The 27,315-nt window shown below is 43.4% G+C and overlaps 1 protein-coding gene across 1 annotated transcript in view; it reads left to right on the plus strand.

Moving 5' to 3' along the window:
* TBX15 (T-box transcription factor 15) overlaps nucleotides 1–27,315 on the plus strand; it is a 102,586-nt gene that overhangs the window by 58,559 nt on the left and 16,712 nt on the right. Inside the window, exons 3-6 of the mRNA XM_045979346.1 lie at nucleotides 1,983–2,084; nucleotides 3,830–4,001; nucleotides 4,965–5,132; nucleotides 15,706–15,770. Coding sequence (XP_045835302.1) covers nucleotides 1,983–2,084; nucleotides 3,830–4,001; nucleotides 4,965–5,132; nucleotides 15,706–15,770 — 507 coding nt within the window. The remainder of the gene's footprint in view (nucleotides 1–1,982; nucleotides 2,085–3,829; nucleotides 4,002–4,964; nucleotides 5,133–15,705; nucleotides 15,771–27,315) is intronic.

The raw sequence follows: 27,315 nt of genomic DNA on the forward strand, positions 1-27,315 counted from the left end.
ATTCATCTCTTTCAATGTAACACAGCCTCTGTAGATGTCTGAGAGGAACCACATTTTCTTACCTCAGGTAGCAAGTGAGAGGACTTTCTTCCAACCATTTATAAGTATAAGACAATCATAAGTCATTGTTATTAAGAAGGTTTAAATGTTTAAATGTAAATGTATATACATCAAGATTCCCAAATTTTTTGGAGAGAATTAACATAGATTAAATTGCTTACTCTGTAGTGAATGCTAGATTTAGTGATTATGAGAAGTCCATCATTGGATTTCATTAGCTCACCATAAGACTAAAATATAATGCTTTCTAATTAAACTTGTGAAGCTAGAGGTAGAAAATCCAGAATGATATACCAATAGAAGCTTCTGAAAAGTTATAAAATAGGAAGAAAGGAATGGTTGTATATTATTCTTTGTAAATACTTAAGAACTAGCTATCATTCCTATAAAGATTTGTAGTCCCTCTTGTGCCTTCCCCCAAATAGGATTATGATGCCACTGATCTACTACCATAGGACACTTGCATTTTGATTGCTTCTGGTGAGCAGTGCAGTGTGTGGCTAGCACAGAAAGCCCCTCATGTAAACAACTAGGGCACATATTCAAGATGGCTGCCTGGGGTCAGGGTATGGTCTATGGCCGTGAAATGGAGCAAAGCCAATTAGGCTGTATGTGGATCAAGCCTGTGACCTTGACCTCATTAGCACCGTGCTCTGCCCAGCTCAACTAACTGGCCCCAGATGGTTAAGCTTAATGCAGCATTTTGTGTACAAGTACCCTAGAGCACATTCAGGCAATCCACATTTTCTGAACTGAGCACTTTTTATGTCTGACTCCTAAATGAATGACATACAAAAGAGTTTGATGTTTTTCTTCCTTCTTATGGTTAAATAAGAATGGAGAATTTTATTCTAGACCCTTGAAACTCAATACTCTTCTGGGTTGCTCCCTCTCCTCCTCTTCAATTATGAGAGTAGTTGTAAAGTGCCATATCCTGACCTCGCTTGCTTTGGCAAGTTTAACAAGCCATTGTGGTAGAAACAAGGTACTGCCCAGAGGCCACTAGAATTCATTTGGTATTTGCTCCCTATTCCACAGAGTCCTCCTTCTGACACATGTTGACAGCCTGAGAACTTGCAGAAAATTTTCAACAGTTTTATGTAGTAAAAAACCCTCAACTTTGTTGGCCCTTTGTTTGGGGAACGGTAGCCTCTTCCTTTTCTCTTCTTTTCTTGAGAGATTACTTTTACATAGACTCAATCAATCAGAAATTTCATCATCACCTGTAATCAACTGTGATAAACTACTTGACTTATGAAAGTCAAGTAGCTACTTGACTTTGATAAGCTACTTGACTGTGATAAGCTACTTGACTTATGCTTATGAATGCATAAGTTATTCAAGTATGTGAAGTGTAAGAGTGTAAGTATTTTCAAGAATGGTATAGTCTGATAGGAAATGTGTGTGTGGATACCTAATCACATTAAAGTTTAACTAATAAGGGTCACCTGGGTGACTCAGTGGGTTAAAGCCTCTGCCTTCAGCTCAGGCCATGATCTCGGGGTCCTGGGATCGAGCCCCGCATCTGACTCTCTGCTCAGCAGGGAGCCTGCTTCCTCCTCTCTCTCTGCCTGCCTCTCTGCCTACTTGTGATCTCTATCTGTCAAATAAATTTTAAAAAAATCTTTAAAAAAAAGATTAACTAATAATATAAATCAGGGTATGATATGAGTTCTTCGAGTGTATGAACCATCAAATAGATCAATTTAAGTTAAGAAATGGTGCTATTTCAGCAATGAATACTTAGCTTATTTTGTAGTAATAATTTGCAAAGTGAAAAAAAAAAAGCAGCCGACTTGGGAATTAGAGGAATTGGACTTTGGTGTGCTTAGCATTCTTGATAAGAAGAAACTCTCTAAGCTTTTATTCCTGTGACTTCTGTCCCTCTGACTGTTGAGTTTACTGCCTATTGCCCTTCATAGGAGGATGTTTCCTGCCATGAGAGTGAAAATCACTGGCCTGGACCCACACCAGCAGTATTACATAGCAATGGACATTGTGCCTGTGGACAATAAAAGATACAGGTAATGATGATTCTGGGGTTTGGAATTGCGGACATCACCAACATTCCAAGACAGTTCTTTAAACTCATTAGATGAACCATTTTTATAGTGCCCGGTATGATGCACTGTACAGGGAACACGGAGGGAGGATATGCCAATAGTCTGTAGCAAAGCACCATGTGGGAAGTAGTCCCTCATGATTGGAAATCAGGACTTAGTAACGGTTTTGTCTGGAATCCTCCCTCTATCTCTGGACAGAGTGGGGCTGTATAGTGTCTTTCAGGGTTGCAAAAATCAAATGGATATTAGGTCTAAAATTAATTCACGTAACATTAAAAGTGATTAACATATTGAATGATTTGGTTTATGAAATTGCTGAACGAGTTGAGATGATTTATTTTGGAGAGGCAAAGGAGAAGTGGACCAGTGCAGTATACTTATCATATATCTAATGAATCGCCACCCTGTGGATGATGGAGGGGAAGAAGAGGAGAATTGGGTAAGATTTCAAGAAGAACATTTAGGAAAGGAGAATTATTATTTATCAGTATGGGTTGTGAGTGAGTTTGTTAAGTAACCTTCCTTCAGAGTCATTACAGTCCAACACACTGTCTACGTCCCTTGGATGGCTTACACATAGTTCTTCTCTGAATAAGCTGTGGCTTAATCTGTCTCTTGAGATGTCAGTCAGATCAGTGAATCATAGCTCATTTTTTAAATGTTTGGAAACTTGGCCCTGAACTTATGAGGTAGGTGGGGAGAGATGAATGAACGGGAAAGATGAGGACTAGTGGGGAAGAGGGAGAGAGCTGGACAAGAGAGAGCTGATCTGGATGCATGACTTAAGACAGGAGATGTTTCCGGTCTGTTTTAGAGGATCTTGTGATTTGGACTGTGTGCCTGTGTTCACTACCGTCCAGGTCCTGTGTGATCCTTTGTAAGTGAGAAGCAGGGAGATACCAGATCCACAGAGCGCTCTCTTTAGAACTACAGGGCAATCGGCAAACTCTGGAAAACTGACCTCCTTTGCTACTAACAACATCTCATTTTCGGGGGCTTTGTGGGAAAGTCATGATGATAATGATATTCAAAACTGGGTTCAATGAAACACTAAAACACTAACTGGGAAGATTTTGTGGTGTTTCTGGGAATGGTTGCACTGAGGCAGAGACACTCCGTTTTCATAGAAATGCCTCAAAATTCAGATTCTCAGTAAGGAAATGGTTAATAAGTGAGAGGCTTGGAGGGTCTCTGCACATGGCTGTGTTTTATAGGACAATATGGAAGATGTTTTTAATAAGGAACCAAATCCTGAACAAGTGGCCCGCGGATTATATGGTTTGCATTTGAGAGGTGAAAGGTTGCAGTAAAATACCTTTTCCATAGCTAGACACGTGGGCTCAGGATGCCTGTGTGCACACAGGGGTGCAAGGCAAGGAGAGGGAGAAGAAAGAAAAAGGACTGTGAGAATGTTTTCCTTGTGAGTGCTGCAGCTTTGATCATTAACCACAACCCTTTGCTGCCCTCCCCCACCCCACCTCTTTCTCCGTTTTTTTTTTTTTTTTTCCCCATCTCTATCTGATTGTCTCTGGTCCTCTACCCTACTGCTTTTCTCTCTTTTATTCTCTGTTTAATCCCTACTGTTTTCCATCTTTTCATCTCTCTGTCTCTCCTGACTCCTATCTCTACTGGCTTTCTGGGCCTCTGTTCCCTCTCCGTATCTGTCTCTGATCTCTCCTCTCTCCCTCTCTCCCTCTCTGCCTCAGATACGTGTACCACAGCTCCAAATGGATGGTGGCTGGCAATGCAGACTCCCCTGTACCCCCAAGAGTTTATATACACCCTGATTCTCTAGCTTCTGGAGACACCTGGATGAGACAGGTGGTCAGTTTCGACAAACTCAAGCTGACCAACAACGAGTTGGATGATCAAGGACATGTGAGTCAAAGAATCCCATCCATCTCCCTCTTCCCCCCTTTTGTCTCTAGAACTGACTAGCCCTAGGATTTTTCAAATAGGTAAAATAAGAAGCTTTGTGCCAACTGGAGTCATTTTAAGTAAGTAGGCCTATAAGTTTTTTTTTCCCCCTCTGGTGAAATTTCATTTATTACAAATCTCACATTGAGCAAACGTCTGCTGGACATTAGGTTGTGTTTATCAGACAAGAGTTCTCACGTTCCAGGATCCCACAGTCTAGTTGGGGGAGAGTTTGAAGACAGAAACACAGGACAAGCTTAAAAATGGGAAAGAAATCACAACAGTCAGCGGAATAACTCACAAGGCGATAAACTCAGAGAAACAGCTAAGTGACAGTTTAGGCTGATTTGTCAAGAAATTTATGCATTTTTAAAAGAAGAACAGGTCTAGGTATAATTAGAACACTTGATGTTATTAATTTATCTTTAGTGGCAAGGCATACATAGAACTTTTGCTGAATGCCAGGGTCCAGACTCGGGGCTGCAGGAAGATTGAAACACTAAAGCCATGGCTCTTATCTTTAAGGAAATGACATTCTTCCAAGGAAGGGAGAATGCACATATACTGTTCACTCTCACAGTGAGTGGTCATAAATTTGCTAACAAAGTGCAAATAACAGCTTATAGAATTTAAAGACAGCATGAGCCTGTGATGAAACTTTGAAGCAGGAAGGAGCCACTGTCCCATAGAGTTTCTGAGACCTTTTAGTGGAGTGTTGTCTTCTGGTATTGGGACAGTTGTTTAGTATTGTCCAGTCAAGGCAAGGACACTGGCTTCCAGTTTCTTATACATCTCCCCCCACCCACCCCCAATCTGTGTTCTTCCTATAATGCTTCTATCCTGCGGTTGTATTTGCATGAGGGCTTGAAAAGGTATGGGGACCTTTGAGCCACTCTGGCATCATGTGGCCCCTTCTCATTTCAGATCATCCTGCACTCGATGCACAAATACCAACCTCGAGTTCACGTGATCCGCAAGGATTTCAGCAGTGACCTTTCACCCACCAAACCTGTCCCCGTTGGGGATGGAGTGAAAACATTCAACTTCCCTGAGACCGTGTTTACCACAGTCACAGCCTACCAGAACCAGCAGGTAAGAGGCCACCTTTGAGAGAATCCTGCTGTATCTGCTTTTAAAGGAGCTTGTTCATGCCTTCAGTAAGAAATCCTTGGTCCTTCGACAGGACACTGAGGAACTGGAATGAGAGGGGCCAGGCTTGCTGTGCAGATGTCATGTTGGTGATGACAAGGCCGTGATGCCTGGTAGCAGCTGCTCTAGTCTAGATTTAGATCAAAGACAAAATCTTTGACCAGGAGGACCGCATCTCCTGAGTCATTTTCATGTCTCTCTGTACTCGCACCTGTGTTCATGGTCTGTCCTGCATCCTGGCAAATGTTCCACATCATTTGCTATTCCTTTGCAAGTACCAAGGTTTGATTCATTCCTTCCACCTTCTCTGCAGTTTTCTGGGTATCCCTGAAGCAGCTACATCAAAGTCATCTAGCCTCTCAAACTCCATTGAAGACCCACTGCTTCCATTTACACTATCAGACTAAATTTACCTCTGTGTGATCACCAGCCACACCCTAACATCTGTGTTTTTATGTCAGCAATATGTTTGCTCATTCCATAAATGTTTGAGAACTTGAGAACCTACAATAGTCCAAGTTCAGTAGAGAAATTGAGCAGATTAGGACTTATTTCTCCAGAAGCAAAGGAGAGTTTTAGGTGAGTGAAAGACACGTAAATACTAATGATAAAACTGGAATAATTTAGTGACAGAGATGTGGACCAGCTGTTCTTGCATTTGGGGAACAAGGGAAGTTTTCCTGGAAGAGCTCTGATGTGTCTCTCTGATGATGAGACACACATAAGAATTGGCCAAGATTGGGGTGCTTGGGGGGCTTAGTCGGTTAAGCATCTGCCTTACGTTCAGGTCGTGATCTTGGGGTCCTGGGATTGAGCTCCACATTGGGCCCTCTGCTCAGTGGAGTCTGCTTCTCCCTCTGCCCTTTCCTTTCCCGCTCGCCCTGCTTGTGTGCTCTCTCTCTGTCTCAAAAAATAAATAAGTCTTTAATTAAAAAAAAGAGTTGGCCAGACTAATGGGGGAATTATGTGGAGGTGGGATATGGAGAGAAGAAGAGAGACACCACGTCTGGAATTGTGGGCATTCTAGACATCGTTCCTTATTTGAGAAGCGTGAGTAGATGGATTTAGAAGTGATCTCACTTTATGCAGTTCCCGGAAAGTTGCGTATAAATCTCATTTTTTCCAAATTAGACTGTATTTCATCTTTTGGCAGTTTGCCTAATTAATAGGATCCTGAAGTGAATCCTTTTCTGAAAATAAGAGTTTTTGCTTATTTATTTTGCTTGAAAGTCTGTATACTTTTATTTTGGGGCTGCTTGGAGCAAAATGAACTTCTGCCACAATACTTGTGTTGGATACTACATTAGTGTTCTGACAAAGAAAGAAATAGAGGGAAAATATTCATGTACTAAGTATTTATTGAGTGCTTACTATGTGCCAGGCAAGTGAAGGTGAGTGATAGAAACTTTGGTTCACATAGAGCATTTTGGTCTTTCACAGTACATTTGCATAAGACTTCTGAGATGTTCTTTGCTTCCAGAGGAATTTGATATGCAACAACGCTTTAGTCTGTAGACATGTCCTATACTCTTGTTGGGCTCCCTAAGCTGCTGTAAGTCATTCCCAACTTCCAATTTTCCTTGTGGTTGCCACATTTGATCTAAAGGAGAGGAAGAGTTGTAGTTTGCTTTGGCCCCTTTTAAAAAAACTCTTGAATGCCCTCAAACTCCTTAGGTAGTAAAATAGCAGAGTCCATGGAGGGTCCTTACACGAATCTTTAATAATCAAGATTTTTCAAGCTCTGAAACAAGATAGTGCAGCAACACATACATGCCTTTTGGAGTGACTGGAACCTTGGAATTAACTGTGGTTCAGGAGAGAAGGAGCGCAAGTCTAAGTTCTTTGAAAAACTGATGGACTTTTTCCCAAGACACCCAGCCACCATTTTAATCATTAGTTTCTCGTGAAGGCAGAGATGTGACAACAAATATTGCAACTTTAGAATCTAGTTTGTAGGGCAAACTAGAACACTGGTGAATGAACATTCTGCTGCCTCCCACAGATCAGTTGTAGAGGCCTCGAGGGTCAGCACTGTTACCCACGCTGAGATTAAAAAGCCACAACTCACCGTGGCAATGTCAGTGAAAGAAGAAGAAAACATGGCTGCCTGAAATCCCTCTCACTTCTTCTATCTCCTCACAGCGTGCCCATGTCTGAGGACATTCCACTCGTATAAATATTTTTGTCTTCATTTGGACTGGGGTGGGGGCAGTGGTGGTTTGTGTATGATTAAATTCATGGGTTTTGGTAACAACCTGATTTGATTTCTGACCTTTCCACTGGAGAACTGTATGATCCTGAGCAAGTTTCTTTCTTTTTTTATTTTTTAAAGATTTTATTTATTTATTTGACAGACAGAGATCACAAGTAGGCAGAGAGGCAGGCAGAGAGAGAGGAAGGGAAGCAGGCTTCCTGCTGAGCAGAGAACCCAATGCGGGGCTCGATCCCAGAACCCTGAGATCATGACCTGAGCTGAAGGCAGCGGCTTAACCCACTCAGCGACCCAAGCGGCCCCCTGAGCAAGTTTCTTAATTCCCTTCCTCAGTGTTTCCTGGCCTGAAAATGTCCCAGCCTCATGGAGTGAGTGACAAGAACTAGAGGAAGGAACACGCATAAAGTCACTGGCACAAACCCAGCTTCTGATCACTAGTAGTCATCCTACATTGGTCAATGGCTGGGTCTGCACAGGCATGGAGGGGAGTGGGGAGAAGAGGCAGTTTTCCAGAATAAATTGCTTATTAAGGAGAAAGTGGATTGTTGGGAATTGGAGGACCTGCATTGTCTCTCTAAGGTATTATAATCAATAGGTAACCAGTTTGATCTTTCTGTTCTGATGTCATGTTGGTGAATTCATGATGTGCTGACATGCAAAATAAATGATCACATAGTCACTTCTGCCCTGTTTGACATCAAGATAGCAGCTTTTGCCCATTTAATAAGTCTTTAATAAGTCTTTAGTCCCTGGATACATCAAGGAACACGATTATTTAACATTCCCTTTGGCTGTGTAGATGGGCTTTCATATAACACAGTGTCTTCTAGTAAAGCACACTAACCTCAGGTCTTTCCCCCAGGAGTCTGGAGGTCTGCATCCTGTTACCCAGCAATCATTTTCGGACTTGTCTCAGAGATGGCAGGTAGCATAAACCATTCTCTTCTGTGAGCTAGATCACCCACTACTGTGTTTTTATTTCCCTCAACTGTCTTGAATGAGAACGATTACGATTTTATGGCAAAATTATTTACTTCACATATTTCTTTTTAAGGGAATGGTTAGGAGGCATGAGAGAGCAAAGAGGAAAAGTCAGTGGTGGTGGTGGGGGGTCACACACTGTGTTCAGGAACACAGTGAAGGAAGGACAGTGCAAGGAATGGAATTGAAGTGAAATGTTATCCAGTCTTCCTAAGGAAAGGCAGTGGGCTAGCCATTTAGAGACTTGGGTTTTCATCCTAAACGAACTACTAGCTATCTATGTCATTCTGAGCAAGGTATTTTCTTTCTGGGTTTTGATTTCTTCTTCAAGAAAATTATGGGTTGGCCTCTGTTTTCTGAGTTCTCTATTAAGCTCTGAAATCCTAATTTCTCCTTCTTTTTTTTTTTTCCTGCATGTTTTTAGTTGAGGGTGGGGATTTTGTTGTTTTCAAGCAGACATGGTCAATACATAAAGTATTGAAAATTATTCAAAGGTTCCTACCTGTCAACTCTTTTTTAACCCCCACAACAGCTGAGACCAATAGTGTTGGGGCAAGTCCACACTTGAAAGGTGGGAGCTTGGTGTTTTGTTGCTTGTAAACAAGATATTCCAAGCTATACTATTCCTTTGTCAACCCTGCCAGTCCTCTCCATTGTTAAAACCTGTGTTTCCTGTTGGCTTCCATCTTGCCACTGAGGCTGGCTGGACACCTGACCCTCCACACATCCAATCCGTTACTAAACTCTGTTGCTTCTACTGATGGAATATTTTCTTCTTTCTCATCTTATTGCTTCTGCCCTTGCTCTGGGCCTACCCTCCCTCCACTTTAGGCTGTTGTGACAGTTTCTAGCTGAGTCACCTGGACTGTGTGGTTAACGTCTCCTGAGCCATCACATATTCACTGAGGGATGGGTCTTCTAGAGCACAGCTCTGATCACATCATTTCCTCTGTCAAAAATAGTCAGCTCTTCAGTGCCGAAGGGCCCGAGATCTTGAGCCCGAGATCTCATGTCTTTCGGTTAGGTCCTCTGTAGCTAGTTCCAGCTACAAACTAGGCTTATTTCCTGCTAGTCGTCATCACACATCCACAAGAGTCCAGCAATCTAGTTAGAGTTTTACTCTTGTTTGCACTTTGTAGCAGCTTTGCTTTTGCTCGTGCTATTGTCCTTCCAGGAATGACCCTTCTGTTTGTCTTTATCTGTCTATCTTCCTCCTATTCTTCAGGTTCAGTACAAACACAGTCATTCCTGACGTTTTCCCCTAAAACGTTCCATGCATTTTTCAGCTGTGAATGAGCTTTCCCTCATCGAACTGTTAGTGCACTGTTAGGATTGAACTGTTAGGATCTCTCTTGATCCTGTCACCTTCTAAGCTGTGTGCATGGCCAATCTTCCTCTCAATATTTTGAGTTTTTTTGAGAACCAGACGCTGTTGCTCTCAAAACATGGTATGATATGGTAGAAAACAGTAGGTTGGGAGTTAGGAGACTCAGGTTCTCAACCTGGTCTGCCCCAGACAGACTGTACTGCTTTTGACAAATCCCTCCACCTCCGAATCCTTATTTGCAAATCGGTGGTTTGCTTTTCAGCTGCCAGTCTATGGAGACATTTTTTATAGTCCACCAAAAGATGGGAAAGATAAAGGCAGGATGGGGCGGTTTATACCTGTAAGCATTCATTTAAATAGACTGTATCTTATTTTGTCCTTTTAACCTTTTTGATACTAAAATGTCACTTATTTTATGAAATAATGGTGGCAGGAGATCCTAGATAGATATAATTCTTTTTGTTTGATAAAGACCTGGAGTATCAATGTTGATCCCTCAAATTCCCTCCCTGGAGGGAGGGAATTAGAATTGTCCTGAAGCCCAGAAACCACTAATTAAGAAGGACCCTTCCATCTGCGTAATTCTAAGGCATTTGTGTCTGACATGGTGCACAGCACTGAATGTGTGCTTGGAAAAGGACCGAATGAGTAATTAGCCAACACACCTCCACTACCAGTTTCTTTACATAGCTGTGGTACTGCTTCTTTGGATATAAGTAGTCGTGAAATGTGAAGAAAGAGTTTCTATTTTCATGAAATATTTTATGCTTTTCTTTCCCCCGCTTCCCGTTCCTTCCTCCCGCTCTTGCTGACTGACCCATAGACTCCCAGGGCTGCTAGCATACTGAAGTTATTATTACTATTATTTGCTCTTGGAGTGCCAACTTGGCAGGCCTAAGACAGAGACGAAGGTACACCATGCCCAGATTCTCATCATGGAGAATAAAGTGGCAGAGGTGGGAATAAAGGTGACTCCACTGTATGCTTTTTCTTGAAAGAAGCTGACGCCAACATGTCCTCATGGAATTAGCAGGAAATTTCCATTGCAGCAGTCTTTGTCTTCTCTAAGGGGAAAAGGACTCCTGAACCTTGATTTTTTTTTTTTTCCCCAAACGGGAAACTAGATTTCAAAAAGACACAGCCCTGTTCTCCTTAGGTAACACAGTCTTATTTCTTGATGAGAATTGGCTACATGAACCAGATAGGAAGTCTGAAACCACAGCCAGGTTTGTGTAAGCAAATCCAATAAGAGTTCTGAGCCACTCATTATGTCCTAAACTATCGAGCCAGTTGTGCTCTAACTTTCCAGTCAAATCAGTGCAGAGGTTTTTTATTTTTTACTTTTCATATGGGCTGAGTTTTTTTTTTTTCCTTCCCTGATGAACACCTTTCAAAGCAGTATGGTTAAAAAAAAAAAAAGAATAAGAGAGTGTTAAAAAGGGAAGGCCTTTTCAGCCTTGGTATTGTAAAATCATACGCAGGATATTGAAGTTTCATTTTTTTTGTAGGTTGTGCGATTTATGTCTGCACTGTGCACTGGGAGGTGTACCTCATTTATTAACTGTCTGGACGTTTCCAGGCAAAAAGTCAGTGAAAATGATTAAAACCAAAGGTGGCAAGCCAGCAACCACGTCTTCGTGTGCTACGGTCTTCGATGATGCAGACTGTACAAATCAGGATAATGGAAATCAAATCAAGGAAGGAAAATGCTTCCCCAATCTCTGTGCTTTCCATGTCTCCTCCTTGTCATTGGAGCAGGTTTTGAACATGACCGCTGCCGAATAGTTTTAGCTGCATGGACAGTAATTAATAGACCTTGTTCTGCCCAGGAGGACATTTGAGACTTCTGTCTGTGGTGCTGCAGTGAAAGCAGATAGGATCGAGGGAGTTGTCTGGTCTGTATTCTCTAAGGCTTGTTACGGCTTTGCGACTGGTAATTCTTTCCCACATTATTTAGTCGTGCACTCACTCACTCATTCACTCATGGAACAAATATTCATCGAGCCCAAAGAGCATGTCATGTTAGGTTCTTAATATTATGGTGTAGGAAATAGGCCTGGTTCTTACCTGAAAGCATCCTATTTTGGAGGGATGATCAGGGAGGATCTTTCTCAGGAGGCAACATTTAGCCTGAGATTAGGACGAGGCATCGGCTCTGTGAAGAGCATAGAAAAGAACTTTTTTTTTTTTTTTTTTAAACTGGAAGTAGAGTGAGTGTGAGGGGCCTGAGTTTGATGCACTTCTGCTCTGAGAGCAGCCGAGCTTGACAGGAGCCTGTGGCCCAGGCGTGGGGGGCGTGGGTGGGGGTGAGGAGCTAGCCAGGGGCCCTGCAAGACCAGCCAAGGAGTTTGGGTTGAGTTTTGAGTAGAGGGGTAGCCACTGATGAGAATGACGTGGTCTACATACATGTTAACAGAGATCACTTGAGTTGCTGTGTAGACTGGACAGGGGCAAGGATGGAAGAAGAGAGATTAGTCCTGAAGTTATATGTAGCAGTTTTAGTGAAGGGAGGACTGTGTTCTGGTTGAAGGTGGGGAGATGGAGACTGACAGCCATATTTGGGTCTAGTTGATAAACATAAATCATGGAGTAGGGTTGGAAATGGACTATTTAAATGAGTCTCCCACACTACTCCAGATGGCCTCTAGATGTGTGGTGTGTGCGCTGGGCAGAGGCCGCAGGGATTATGAGTCCTCACGCGGTAGCATGTGGGTCCCTTGCTGTGGGCCTCACTGGCCTCTGCTGGTGACCATCATGTCTACTCTGGGTCCCTTGTGTGGATGTGCTCTATTGATAGAAGACTGCTGAACTTGTGCTGTCACGTTTTTGCCTCAGTTGGACCTCCTGGGCCTCCCCGGCTGGCTCAGCCTCACCTCGGGCTCAGCTGGGTCATCTGTTGGCCTCCTGCCCAGGCTGTAGTGCCTCTGTGTTAGGTCCACCTACCTTTCCTGTCATGGCATGTGAGAACCTCTAAGTCCCTGACTCCCCCACAGAGAGGGCCATAGGAGGCCTGGAGAGGCTAACTTGTCCTCTTCCTGATTCTTCAGACCAGGCGGCATTTTTACTTGGATGCAGCTGGCCCTGCATGTGTGTGTGTGTGTGTGTGTGTGTGTGTGTGCCCTGCCAGTTTTCCTCTGAAGCTCCCCTCCTGCAGCCCTGGATTTTGGTTTGAGTAGGGAGCTAAGGCACATGCAAGTCCACCTGCTGGCTTCCCTCTTGTCTGTTTCCTCTTTTTTCATACTCTGCTGAGGCGGAAGGGGAAGATCTCTTACTTCTTTTTCCTCTTGAAAAGAATCTGCCTCATGTCACATCCTTGTCTTCCACAGGACAGCAGGCTTGGTGGCCCAGTGGTCATTTGCATTCCCTTTCTATGCTATATGAGATGCTCTTGGAGAGTGGATGCCGCCAGGCTGGCTCTTCCTATGGGAACCGTGGGACTGTGGATCATTGAAGTTGAGAATACATTGGTTTATTCCTCCAAATTATTGTCTGTGTTACCTAGAGGTTGGGTAGACCTCACCAAAGTGGTCAGCGTGAGCATCAGCTGGGGTCATAGTTCAGTTTATATTGCTAAACTTACTCTCTTCTGCCTGTAGGGTATACAGACACCTAAACAGGGCAAGACAAGCTTTCTGAGATACAGCCTCAGGCAGCCTCTCCTGCTCTCTTTTGCTGCCTCTCTCCCCACATCCTGTGCTCTGGTCAAATTGGGCTTCTTGGTGCTTCTCGTGTGCCCTTCATTCTGTCATGCTTCTTTGCTTCAGTGCTCTGTCTTCCGTAGGCTGTGTCTTATGAAATGCTTCCCTTGTTCTTTTCTCCCCTTTTTGCACTTTTCGTTCAAGTCCTACACATCCTTCAAGGCCTGGCTCATGTGCTGTCTCTGAGGTGAAACCTCTCAGAGCTCTTCAACTTGGGACTCTCACGGCTCCCTCTGAAGCTCTCTTTTGCCTTCATTGCAAACCTTACAATTCCCATCTTGTGTTAGCGTGTGTGTGTTAGTGTATACATCTGCTTTTTTCTTCTAGATTAGAAGCTTCTGGGGCAGCGGGCACCAGACAGTCCACAGCCATATATGGACTGTGTATCACTGCCACCTGTGCCACCTGTCACCTTGCTTTGCACACAAAGGTACTTGACAAATAGATAATGGGTACGCAACTACACAAAGCTCTCTAAATCTCACATTAAAAGCTTTGAAACAAGTATAGAGGTGCTGTCTTTCCTAACATTTGGTGGAACTTTTCTATTAAATCTCCATGCAGACCTCTTGGCCTGAGAGAGAATGAGCTGTGGGAAGCAGGTTTTCAACCTTTTCTCTCAGGCCCATGAAATAGAATGTCATTTTATTTACAGGGGTCTGTGGAGGCCCCCACAACATGGCAGCACAATCATCTATCAGAAACTCCTATCATAAATGAGCTGGACAGGATAAGCCAACTTGAAAGAGAAAATAAAATATTATAACCCTAACTTGAAAAGAAAATATGGTGTGTGGTTTATTGCTGTGGATTATGGAGGAAGAAAGAACGGATTTTAAGTCAAAAACAGAAAAGCAGTGACAGTCTTTAAAGTCCATACAATATTCACAAGGCAGACACTAGACTTTAGAGAGCCAAAGCTTCAGGCTCCTGCTCTGGTCTATAAAATAGATGTAAAATTGCTTTTGCTACATTATTAGTGCTGCATTATTAGTGTGCCAGTCTAGAAACAAGGAATGTTTTAGGAGAAAAAAAAATTAACTTTGGTACTTTCAAGTCAGAGTCTGTTGCTCAGAATCTCACATTGCCTTTTAAAGACCTTTAAAAATTGCAGCTTTGGGAAATTCCACTCTGACACAGTGAGATGGAAGAGGGACTTGGAAAAGATTTGCAGTGTAAGAAATAACTTCAGCAGTCCTGGTGATAAGTTCTGCAATAATCAGAAATGGGAAGGTCATCTTTAATGATGAGATTCCCTTCTTCCTACAATCACCTTCCATTGAAAGCACCTTGCCTCCTTCCCTGAGCTCCCTCACCCCCACCCCGAAGTCTCTGTTGCTTGAAGCTAGTGAGTCATTGACATCTGGTTTAGACAAAAATATCAAAAATGCCTCCCATGACCAAGACTGAAAGTGGAAATGTAAGAACACATGTGGAATTTGTTGGCCAGGCTTGGTCTAGTCTGGGGGCACGGGGATGGTATATACAACCCTCGCTGAGGAGTTCGAGGGGCTAAGATAAGATGTGATAGAGAGGGGCTTATGCTGTGAGTGGAGGTTGAACCAGATGGCTCCTAAGGACCCATCTAGCCTGGGTCACACAGTCATTCATGTCTTCTGATTTGCTTGTAAGCCTTGGAGACTGGATGTAGCCTGCCCCACTGAGTCCCTTGTTTATAGATTTTCTTTTGGGTGCAACCTTGAGAAGAGTGTAGCTACTTTTGGTGTCTTTTACAAGAACATTTTAGGTCATTAAAGGAACCATCTCGAGGGGAGGGAGGGAAAACTAGAGTGAGATGGTAAGTCCGGTCAATTAATGGTTCTTTCAGGTTGAGGCAGGTTGCCTAAGGTTCTGATTCTGTTGGATTGGATTGACTGGTTCCATTTGTTCACCATTCACTCACTTGCTTACTCGCTCATTCACCCAACAAGGGCTTTTCAAGTTCTTCCTGTGGGTCATGTACCACGGACTTGACCATTGCCCAGTTTTCTAGTTCCATGCCTTTGTGTGTCTATGCAAGTGATTTATCACCTTTTCTGGGGCAAGAAAGGTGAGCAGAAGAGAGTTTACAGTCACATACTGAGAAGACCTCAGTTTTTAGGGAGAAGTGGGTCAGGTGGGTCAGACATCTGGGTGCCAGGCCCAAGTCCTATATCAACTTCCATTCAAATCTCAGACTTAAAAGAATCTAAATAAAAACAACAGCTGTGACCAACAGAGTGATTGCTGTTAATTTTCCAGGAGCAACACAAAAAGGAGTCAGTTAATATAAATATAATTTATGTTCTTTGTTCCCAGATCACCAGATTAAAAATTGATCGAAACCCTTTTGCTAAAGGATTCAGAGATTCTGGAAGAAACAGGTAAGAATAATTGGGAAAGACATTTCTTTTCTTCATGACGTCATCCACTCCCCTCCTCCCCCCACGCTCCATTGTTGGCTTTTGGCTCCTGCTTTTGGGGGCACATTTGCACACTATGCTTCTGTGCTGACTCAGGCAACAAGAGATGGATAGCTGATCTGAGAATCAAAAAGCTGTCCCCCAAAGGTTGAGTTTTCCGGCTTTTGTTAACACTCTGTACATGACCAGATCAGATCCCTCATGGTGTTTTTCTCCCTACATCATGCTTGGTAATCCAGTCACTTAAATTAAATTTTATGGTGATTTATTGCCATGAAAAGATTGCTCCTTTTTCTGCTAAGTACTCTAGGTGGCTACAGCACATACAGTGATAACCTCATTTACTTTGTTTTATCAACCAAGGACTTATGGACAAATAAAAATTATCAGAAGATGATCACCTTTAAGATTAGCTAAAAACTGTTAAAAAATTAGCCTTTTCTCTTAAGGAATATTCCCCAAATATATTAGATGCTGCCTGCCTTAGTAAGGATAGTTTCTAGAACACAACCTTTCCTGATGCTCCAGCATTAGGATTAGGTTGTCATGGAGGGAAACTCTTAGGACCCCCTGACGTTTGCGGGACTGTTTGCTCTTGTTGTAAGTGGTCTTAGCGGCTATGGCATTTTTCTGGTTAATTCTGCTTCTCTCTAAATCCTTTCTTTCCCACCGTTCCTATATAAAATTAAAATCTGTTATCCCTAGAGCTAGGGGAGAATGGAAGTTGCTAGGAAACACAGATCTATCAAAGGTTATTCAGCCAGAAAACTCACTTCATATAAACCATACAGAAACCACAAATGAGACATGTGTGTCTTGTAAAGTGTGTAGGCTTTGCAATAACTATTTCCATTAGCGTTCAGACCCTTCCCTCACTTGGGGGCATTTCTTTACATATGAATGACACAGACTGTCAGGAGTTCCCTTTGCTCTCTTCTCTGCAAGAGTTTTCAGATAAACTATCTAGTATTATATTTAGGATAACTTCATGAACTGTATAGCACATTCTATTAGAACCCAGATTTCCTTTACAAAATTATTTATGGAAACACTTTTTAAAAACAGATTTATTTATTTATTTGAGGAAGAGAGAGGGAGGACAGGGAAGGGCAGAGAGAGAGAAATTTTAGCAGACTCCTCACTGAGCTCAGAGCCCGACGTGGGGCTCAGTCTTACCACACTGAGATCATGACCTGAGCCAAAACCAAGGGTCAAGTGCTTAACTGACTGCATGACCCAGGACCCCCCCAAAGCACTGCTTCTTAAAAAAAAAATATTTGTTTTTTAAATTCCACTATAGTCAGCATACAGTGTTGTATTATTTTCAGGTGTACAATATCACGATTCAACAATTCTATATATTACTCAGCACTCATCACGATAAGTGTACCCTTCACCCCCGTAGAAGGACTTCTTAATGAAACTCTTATTGTATATTTAAAATACATTTAAATTGCTATCCAATTTTATTTACCTCAGAATTTCTTAAGGTTATGTCTATTGAGTAAAGTAAAATTCACTTCAACTTCTAGTTTGAAAACTTCAGGCCACAGGCTTTCCTGTTCCGTGAAGACCTTTGTCTTCCAAATGTAGCCAGTAAGGAATGCATACTTATTCCTTCCATTTGAGACAGGCCTCTTCCTGCCTGCTAGCTTATATTCTTTGTTCAGGTCGTAGAACTTGCCTGTGAACGGTGTCCTGCTGCTTCCTTTTCGGGGCTCTGCATTCTGGGCTTACTGAGGACCTTGCTGGTGATGATGTGCTCAGAGTAGATGCTGGCCTTTCATAAAGAAGCTGCTAGGGTGTTTAAGATCATTAGCTCGAGTCTGTGGATGGATTTCCGGGGTTCTGTGAGTTCCCGGATAATATAAGGAAAATTGAGTGTGGATGAGCAGGTGTACGTCTTTCTGGGGAGAGGTCTGTAGCTTTCTCCAGGTTTTCGAAAATTTCCATGACTAAGTGTTATGAATTTCTGACCTAGACACCATGAAGGGTCAACCCTAATAACTTTAGTTATTCAACTACTTTCTCTTTCTTTCCTCCTGTATTCCCAGTGACACTTAGTATTTGTTTATTTTCTTCTTGGAACTCTAAAGATTGTTTTGATTTTTTTTCTTTGCTTTTTTTCTTCTACTGGAGTCCTTGTTTTTCAGAGGTGTGACCTGGAACAGAAAATTGGAATAGATAGGCTGTACTGACCAGCATCAGTGCTCTGCTCTAAGAACTGGAACCATGCTTTAGTCTGGTGAATTAGACCATGTAGCTTGAAGCATTTGCCTCTGGTTAGGAAGTTGTGATGACATCTTGGTGCAAGTCCCAGGGTCCTTCTGTCCCCTCACTGGTCTAGAAGGGACCTTCACATCATTTAGCCCTGGCCTTGGGTCTGCTTTGGGGCTGGTGAATATATTCCTGCTCAGGACAGACAATTATTTGTCCTGTCTGGTGGGCTACTCTTCTTTGTAAGGAATCCATGAAAGCAGAACTCTGGATCCTCATTAGCTCATTTCAGTGCCTTATTTATCTAATTTTCTGGTAACATGTTGATTCTTCGTGATGTATACCCCATTTAAACCTTCAGGCTACTTTTTTTTCTTTCAGCATAACAGTATTCATTGTTTTTTTTTTTCCCATTTTATTTATTTTTTTCAGCATAACAGTATTCATTGTTTTTGCACAACACCCAGTGCTCCATGCAAAATGTGCCCTCCCCATTACCCACCACCTGTTCCCCCAACCTCCCACCCCTGACCCTTCAAAACCCTCAGGTTGTTTTTCAGAGTCCATAGTCTCTTATGGACATTGGGGAGGGTATGTGCTATCGTGAGTGCTGTGAAGTGTGTAAACCTGGCGATTCACAGACCTGTACCCCTGGGGATAAAAATACATTATATGTTTATTAAAAAAAAAAAATTGGAAGGGGAGTATTCATTGTTTTTGCACAACACCCAGTGCTCCATGCAATACGTGCCCTCCCTATTACCCACCACCTGTTCCCCCATAAACCTTCAGGCTACTTTAAGTAACTTAAGTAATTACTGAAATTATCCATGATTGAACACTTACTGTGTTCCAGACCTTTCACTTAGGTTTTTTTCCCCCCTCAATTTTTAAAATGACCTATATTTTACAAACGAAGGAACTGAAGCTCAGAGAGCTTAATCAGCTTCCCTAGGGTCACAGAGCAAAGCTAGAGCACAGAGTAACTTCCAGGTTCCCGACTTCAAAGCCTGTGAACTTCGTGTTCTATCATCTATCTAACAGTTTCAACTCAACGTATTTTATCTCCAACAGATATGGAAACTAGAACTCTTCCTCTGAAAACACTTCATTTACTTAAAGGTACTACTCAAGTACCCAGAACCTTCTCTTTTCCAAATAAAACAATCTGTATATTCTCCACATGCCTTTGCAGCCATCCTCATGGCTTTATCATCTACTTGCTATACCCCCTGTCAACAAGGGATTCCCTAGTAGAGGACAGAAGTCAGGCTGAACTTCCCTAGCAGGTGAAACTGTGACATGATGGCTTTGAAGTCCCTTGTCTCATAAGAGGGCAAAGGTGAATCATTGAACATAGAAGCAATTTTTGTCCTCCAGCATTCTGGGAATATAGACTCATGGAGGCCCCTGTATTCTGTCTTTAAAAAATTTCAAAATGACCTGATAATCAGACTTGAAATCTCACTCCCAGGCTGCAGGGTCTGATGAGGGCAAGAACCATTAATATCATTTTGCAGATGGGAACCATTGATGGATGAGGATATAGGGGGTTATTTGTAAATCTTCTGGGATCTGGTGGTTCTTTGCCAGCACCAGAATCCAGTTCCTTACCTTCCAACCAGTGCCTCACCTATTGCCCTTCTTGTGTTACCAGAGTTCTTATAAGTCTATGATCATCCCCATGCATTTAAAAATTTTTTTTAAATATTTTATTTATTTCTTTGACAGAGAGAGAGGTCACAAGTAGGCAGAGAAGCAGGCAGAGAGAGAGGGAGAAACAGGCTCCCCACTGAGCAGAGAGCCCGATGTGGGGCTCGATCCCAGGACCCTGAGATCATGACCTGAGCCGAAGGCAGAGGCTTAAACCACTGAGCCACCCAGGCGCCCCATCCCCATGCATTTTAGACATCAAATGACTCATAGCGACAAGCATGGTTTGATGAGTTGCATATAAATGTACCCAAAACATACGGATTACATTTCCTTTAAAAACACACGGGCTTAAAAATTAGGGCAGGGGAAATTCTTGGCCAATGTTTTTTGGTTATGCAGAACACAAAACATTTGTGGAATACTTTGGAGTTACAGAATTTGCCAAACCTCAAACCAAAACATGTTTAGGTTTGTCGATCTCAATCTATCCCAGTGTGATCCAAAGGCTCAGGAAGGGAAGGGTGTGGAGGGAAGATGGGGAGGACACATCACCCTCTGCACTCTCTTCCCTTGCCTCTCCTGAGTCTCTCCTGCCCTTCTAGCCTCTCACTGCGGAGACTTCTGATTGGGGCTGGCTGGCAACAGCAGTGTTCCGGGCAAAGAGAAGAACTCGAGGGAGCTGGGCTGAGGATCCTTATTTCCACGTAAAGAGATATCTGTGGAGAATACTCCTGGCTTCTAGCCCTCTTGCTTTCTCCATTCCCTCACCGGGCACCAGAGTGACCCTTCTGATTGCTGAGTCTGGGAGAAGGAACTCTTGAGGTCCCGCTTTCTTGCACACAGTGTACATTCTAGGCTCTTGCCCTGTGTGGCAATTTCAGCAGAGGAGGCCCGCTGTTCTGGGGGGCTGGCTTGCTTCAGGGGAGTCCTGACCCACTCATTCAGCTTCCACATCTATGCCATAGTGTCCACACACCTTTATCAGCAACGAAACTGGTATTTCGGTCTCTGTGGCTTCGGGCTCCTACATCCTTCTTGGACTTCATTCTGAGTTCAGATGAGGACAGGAGGTGACATTAATTGGGCCTTTCAGAACCCCCACAGAATCCCCAGTGAGTCCACAGTGTCAGCCTTGTGGTGTCAATGTCCCCAGAGCTTGTCACAGCCCTCCCTGCTTCCTTAGGAAGTGCCATTCACACACTTCAGTGTAAGGAAGTCACCACTCTTCAGCCCGCACTTAGGGAGTGGTTGCTTTGCCTTCCCGTGTAATTGTGTCCCTGATTAGAAGTCTCTACCAGAAGTGTGTGTTCATGTTGAGGGGAGGAGTGGTAGACAGCTGGCCCTTTTGGATGGAGACATTGTCAGATTTTGCTTCCAGGGATTGATTGTCTCTGCAATGGAAGGGCAATTATGTTTAATTCCAAATTGTCCCTCCTTCTAGATTTCTCAGAAATCATGTGGCTCAATTCTGGCTTTGGGTAGTGCCATGCATGCTTACCCATCAGCAGGCCTCAGGGCACAATATCCAGAGTGACCTCTGGGACATTTCTCCTTCCTGGAGGAGACAGTAGCCCCTTGCTATTCCTAGGGAAAACAGATCCCCTCAGCTTGATGAATTGATGTCTTGGGATCTGTGTTCTTGGACTCTGCCCGCTACTAGAATGTACGTTCCTTGAAAACTGGGACTGTATCTTTTTTAGGTTTCTAGTCTTAGATTATTTCCTACAGTGCCAGGTCCACAGAGTAAAATGATAATTGTTTACTTAGTTACAAAACAGCAAGCAGAGTTGATGAGTGACAGAGAAATTAAAAACCAGGAACTTGGGAGTGAGAAAACCTTACCCCAACCAACAGCAAATCAGGTGTAGCAACAGCAGGGTGCTAATTTTAGACACCAACTAAAAAGGGAAGAAAGAGTGAATCTATAAATAGGCTTAGTTTGAAGACCAAGGGCAATTTCGATTCAAATCTGGGATGGACTGATGCTGTAGACACTGATTTAGCCTGTCCTAGAGTAGACATGCCTACCCTTGAGGCCAGCAGAGCTGTGTCTGAACAGTGGAGATGTGTTTATACTACCAGGAGAAAAGGAGGACTCCCAGCAAGTTTCAGAGTTTGGGAGCTTCAGGAAAGAAGGGGTTCCAGACGCTGAGCCCAAACAGAGTGAGGTTTAGTTGAGAAAGGTCGCTCAGTGGTGAACAGAAAGGGAAAATTATATCTTTATGGATGGACACCTCAGCGGGCAGCACATTCCAAAGAGAAGACAAAGGTCATGGAGCTGAAGAGAAGCAGGAGTGTTTGCATTGAGTGCCATGGTCAAGAAGCAGCCTCAGGAGGTCCCTCTGTCCGCGTGCTTGGTGAGCACACTGTGCTCAGCTAGAGGGAGCATCACAGCCTCAAAGACTGTGCACTATAAAGGGATAGCCAGAGGAGCAGAAGGAAAGAAGACACTGTGGGTCTCTCAGTCCGCATCTAATGTGAAAGCCTTGTCTCTGTTGGGAGTGGCTGCCAAGATTTTACAGAAGGCTCAAGTCGGCTTAGGAAATTTTATATAATTCCCAGGGACTTCTCCAAAGCAAACACATACATAAAAAGGAGAGGATTAAAATTATGACCTGTCTGGGGAGTAAAGGTTCTATGAACTTGTTTTAAAAGAGTGCCATGGAGTGCATGACTCTGGGTTCTCTCTGTACCCTTCATCTTATCTTTGACCTTGGCCTTACCCTTCCTTCCAGACTCCTTTGCTTCGAAGGCAACTGCAAGGGGGATTGTCCCATGTGACATGGTTTCGTCCAGATACTTCAAGCTGGCATGGTGCCCTAGAAGCCACTGCTATTGGTTCCACAACAGGTCCCAGTAGAGTGGCTCTTCTGCAGCTTAGGGAACTGGTACAACTCTCTAGTAGGGGATCTTTTTTTCTATGGAAGCCACCCTTAGAGGCTTAACCGTGACTCAGATCCCAGCACTTCGGAGCTGACAGCAGGGAGCCTGTGTCAGGCCCTGTATCATGGGGGGCTGGTTCACATGGAAACTGGCTTTAATAGGTTGCCTGTCACTGAGAAAACAAGAGGGCCTGCAGGAGGCAATGTGTGAGCTAATTCTCTGCCAGCCCTGCTGTTTGCTGGGAACGTGGCTGGCGGCAGTTCTCCTTGGTACCTAGTGTCCCTTTACATGGTGTGTGGGAGAGGGATCTAAAAATGGAGCCATTAACTGCATTACGGGAATAGATTTGCTTGTTGGAGGAGGATGCTGAATGAGGCTGATACTTAACCCAAAGGAAGGCATCTCCACTGATGGGGAGGAAAATCTTTGGGAGGAGAGGATTTTCCTGGGACCCCCTCTTAAACGGCTGCTGTGCCAAGGCCATGTTCATAGAGTGAAGATCTACTTCCTTGGACACAGACAGGAAACCCTATCGAAGCACAGCTCCTTCTCTCAAAACTCTGCATGGAATCAGAGTGCCTCCAGCTAATGGAAGTGAGAAGGAAGGAAGAGGGAGAGTCAGCTAGATCCCAGCCCCAGGGTCAGGTCATCTGTGCTTAGATCTGAAAGAAACCGTTTATCTTGGTGAACTGGGGAAGAAGTGTGTAGTGTGGGTCTCAGTTAAAGTCTGTTAGAAGGATTCTTTGTTAGAATCAAGTGTCTCAAATCTTGTCCACCCCCTTACCTACCTACTAAGCTGAACATATGAAATTACTACATTTGTGGCCCCAAGAGGTGAAATACCAGCAATTTCATACATTTCAACCTTGCATGTTTATTTCTAGGAATTCAAATCCCAAGTGTTCAATAATAATAGTAATAACAAGCATTTCACACTGTATCCGCAGCCCAGGTTGTCCCTTTTTTGTCTCCAAGCTGACTGGTATTGTTAGCGTGTTTCCCATTTTAGGGATGGTAAAACTGAGTAGGGTGAGATGCTAGCTTTCACAATTTGCTAGTCCAGCCAATGGCAGCATCCAGAGGGTGATGTCCCTCTCCCTCAGCAAGGCACAGCTTGCCAGTCATCAGACAGCCCTGCCCTCACCCCTGTCTGGGTCCCCATTGCTCCTGAAGGCTCATGTAGCAAGCCGAGAGCCAGGGAGCAGACCCCCTGCCTTCTTTCATACCAGCACGATTTCCAAGGGTCTCCCTCACTTTCAATTTTTATATTTTTATTTGTTCTCCCTCAGGCCATTGCCTATATTTTTTCAGCCAATCTCATCCTGCTTGTTCCCAGGAATCCTACTAACCCCTGTAGGTTTTTGCCTACTCTTGTGTTATCCCTGGCACAGGGGCCATTGAGCAGAGCAAAACTAAGTCACCTGTGCCGGGCTCCCTCTCAGGAACCATGGCATCTACAGCTCAAGGTAGCTGGCCTTGTCCTAGACTCCGGTGATAGCCTTCCTGCCAGATCCCTCCTCTCCTTCCAGGCCGTGGCTGTTTATCACGTCCTCTGGCTTACGGTCTTCCAGCTGGTACTTGACATTTTTCTCTGCCTTGTTATTTCTTCTTCCTCCTCTGTCACGAACCTTTTCCACCATTGTCCTCTTAGCTGTGTGGGTTTGCCAGGGAAAAGTTGGCAGTTGTTTTATTATCTATGGCAGTTGCCCAGGGATGGTGTCATCTAACAGAGTGACGTCTTTTTAATGGCTAACAGATTGGAGCTTGAAGTATCTGCAAGATAATGAGGCCTACTGGGGCCAAAGGGACACGTTTTTTGGTTCTCTGAGGAGAGAATGAGACACGGAATTGGGTAACATGAGGGTCCCTCCACATTCAGTCTGGAGCCAGAGGGCTGACCCAGGTTTGGATTCCCGGGAAGTAAGAATGTTTTCTCCTGCTACAGGTCACAGCCTGAGCAGCCGGTGGTGGCATTTCTTTTGCTTGGGTCCTTGAGCTTTCATTATGTTTTTTTCCTCTTTGATATATTTTATCTTTAATCAATCTGCATTTATTATAACAATTAGGAGAGAATAGTGTTATCTCTGTTTTAGAGGCAGGGAGACTTGGGCATGAGATGGTGATACAGCCTGGCCGAGATTGCACAGGGGATCAGCAGGATGGCACTGTGAACCCAGGCAGTCCATGTCTGGAGCTCCTGATCTTCTTTACCACTAGGCTCATCTGCCCCTTGTGCGATTTCATATTTCCCAATTCAAGTCAGACCACTCCAGTCAAACATGAAGAAACTTAATCTCTTAGCCTGCATTGTGTTGTCAGCGATTTTTCTCAAGGCAATGAAAAGTCCTTAGGGACGGCCATTGCTTCCTGTTCAGATTCCATGTGGGGACAGTGTTCCCAAGTTGGGAATCACTGGGTGAGGAACAATTTCGACTCAGCCCCAAGCATCTGTCCATTGGACACCTGTTCTTCCAAACCACTGTGACAGCCAATTCATCATGTAGATGTACTTACTGCACCATCTAAAGCCAAGTTTTGAATGATGGATTCCCCCCTCCCCCATAATTTGTAGACATCTGTTGGGAGGTCTTTTAGATTATTCCTGGACCACCAATCTGTAGGAGCCAATTCCAGATGCAGGGGAGAAGAAAGATGTGGAAGGGTTGACCTCATATCGGTGGATGAAAGACAGTCTAAGAAAAAGGATTAGGAAGTTGAGATATAGTAATTAGATCTGAAAGAACAGTATATTCTGGTTCTGTGTCTTTTCAAGTGATAGAACAGGAAGAGAAAGGAAAGAAGAGCAGAGGTACAGGACCGCCCATGGGATAAAATCCAGGCCCCAATAAATATCTCTGGTATCCACCCCACCATCTCATCTTGCACCTGGAGCTGTGGCCGCCCTGAACTATTTTCAGTTCCCAGAACGTGCCTTCTCTTCCATACCCCCACATCTTTGTATATACTGTGAACTCTCCTGGGAAAGTTCTTTCTGCCTCTTGTCTGCATGGAAAACTGCCGAGTACCCTTTAATACTCAGCTGAAATAACTGGTCTTTAGGGAGCATTTCTGGAACTTTCCAGGTGGAGGAAGTACTTCTTGCTCAGTGCTCCGTGGTCTCTTCCATGTATCTTCCGTGTAACATTCATCACACTGTTGTGTGATCAGTCATTTACATGCTGTTCTCTTTGTATTGAACAGAACACTCCTGAATTGGGGTAAAGACCCTATGTCTTTTTTGTCTCTATATCTCCTGGACCTAGCACATTTACTGGCTGAAAGACTTCTTTATGATTTCAAAACCCCATTTCTGTAGCCCTTGACTGTCTTCTGTTGACAGATGACCAATGCCCTCATCAAAGTTCTTTTGTTACCAGAATAACTGGCCAACAGCTTGGGAAAGAGTTAAAAGTCAGAACTACAGAGAAAATAAATCCAAGAAACATAAAAAGCAACCCTCTATCATCACAACACAAATAAAACACAGAAAGTATGCTGCAGAGTGCTGTCTAATAGGTTCATGGAGATAGTCATAATTGTTATTATTATCATCAAATATTTGCTGAACTTTTTTTTTTAATGAGAAGTTTAGAAGAACAATTCTTTACAGTCTGGCTGTTTTTCCAAATCAGTTCATCTTGAGGCATCATCAATTTGCAAAAGAGATCTTTGGCTTGTTTCCTCTCCTTCCTTATCTCCCTCCTCTTCAGCACGTTCTGTTGGTTTGGCCAGTGAGCAGACTGAAAAGTCTACAGAGAAGAGGATGGAAATCAGAGGGGTGATTCCAGCCAAAGGACTGAACAAAGAGGGTTTGGATATGGCCTCTGTTGTCACTGGAACAAACAGGGAAAAGTAAGCAAGAGGGAGACACTTGCCAATATGATCATTTCTGATTGGAAACCTCAGACATTGGGTCTCTGGTGTGCAGCAGACCCGGAGAGGCCCACCATGTGGAACACGTTAATGACGTGAGCTTACCTAAGCCTGCTTTTTAAAAATCTGTTTTGGACAATGAATTCACTTTTAATAACCTTATGATAAAATTTTACAATGCTAGGGTAGAATGATGATGAATAAGTAAGCAATGTATTGCTCACGATAAACTTTGAATAGACATCCAAGTGGCTCAAGATGTTAATGGGTAGTTGGCAGAGACTCTTATAAGAGAAGATGAGGGTAGAAATGACTGGTCCCCGAGAGGGGGACTCAAACTGTTGTAGGTCAGAAATTCCGTGACCGGAACAGAAGAAACCAAAGGAAAACTGAAACCCCTCTGAGACCTGAGTCAAGAAAGGCACAAGCAGCTATAGGAACAATTCCCAAGTCTCCAGTACTAAAAGATTCCTTTTGTCCGCACAGTCTTGATTTTACATCAAATTGTTTTTCTAAATTTTAGGCTGGCTAAAATTCGTGAGATAATTGTGCAGTAGTAAGACATAGGGTGAAAACTGACTCCTTTACTTATTCATTCAATGCATACAAATTGAGATCTGACCATGCAACAGTCGTCACCCTAAGCACCAGGACACAGAGAAATGGGATCCAAAGTAGACACACAAGCAATGAAGAAAGCTGGATTATCTAATTCTTATCTTGCCACCTCATGTCACCAAATCCTGATATCTAGCACTAGTACTTTCTAACGATCATATCTATCTGATGAAGCTTAATGGAATTTGGGGACAAATAAGATGTGGCATAGAGTGAACAAATAGGATTAATTTTTCTAACAAAAGATATGCTTTGAATA

The sequence above is a fragment of the Meles meles genome, chromosome 1 (assembly GCF_922984935.1).
Source record: "Meles meles chromosome 1, mMelMel3.1 paternal haplotype, whole genome shotgun sequence".
Taxonomy (NCBI): Eukaryota; Metazoa; Chordata; class Mammalia; order Carnivora; family Mustelidae; genus Meles; species Meles meles.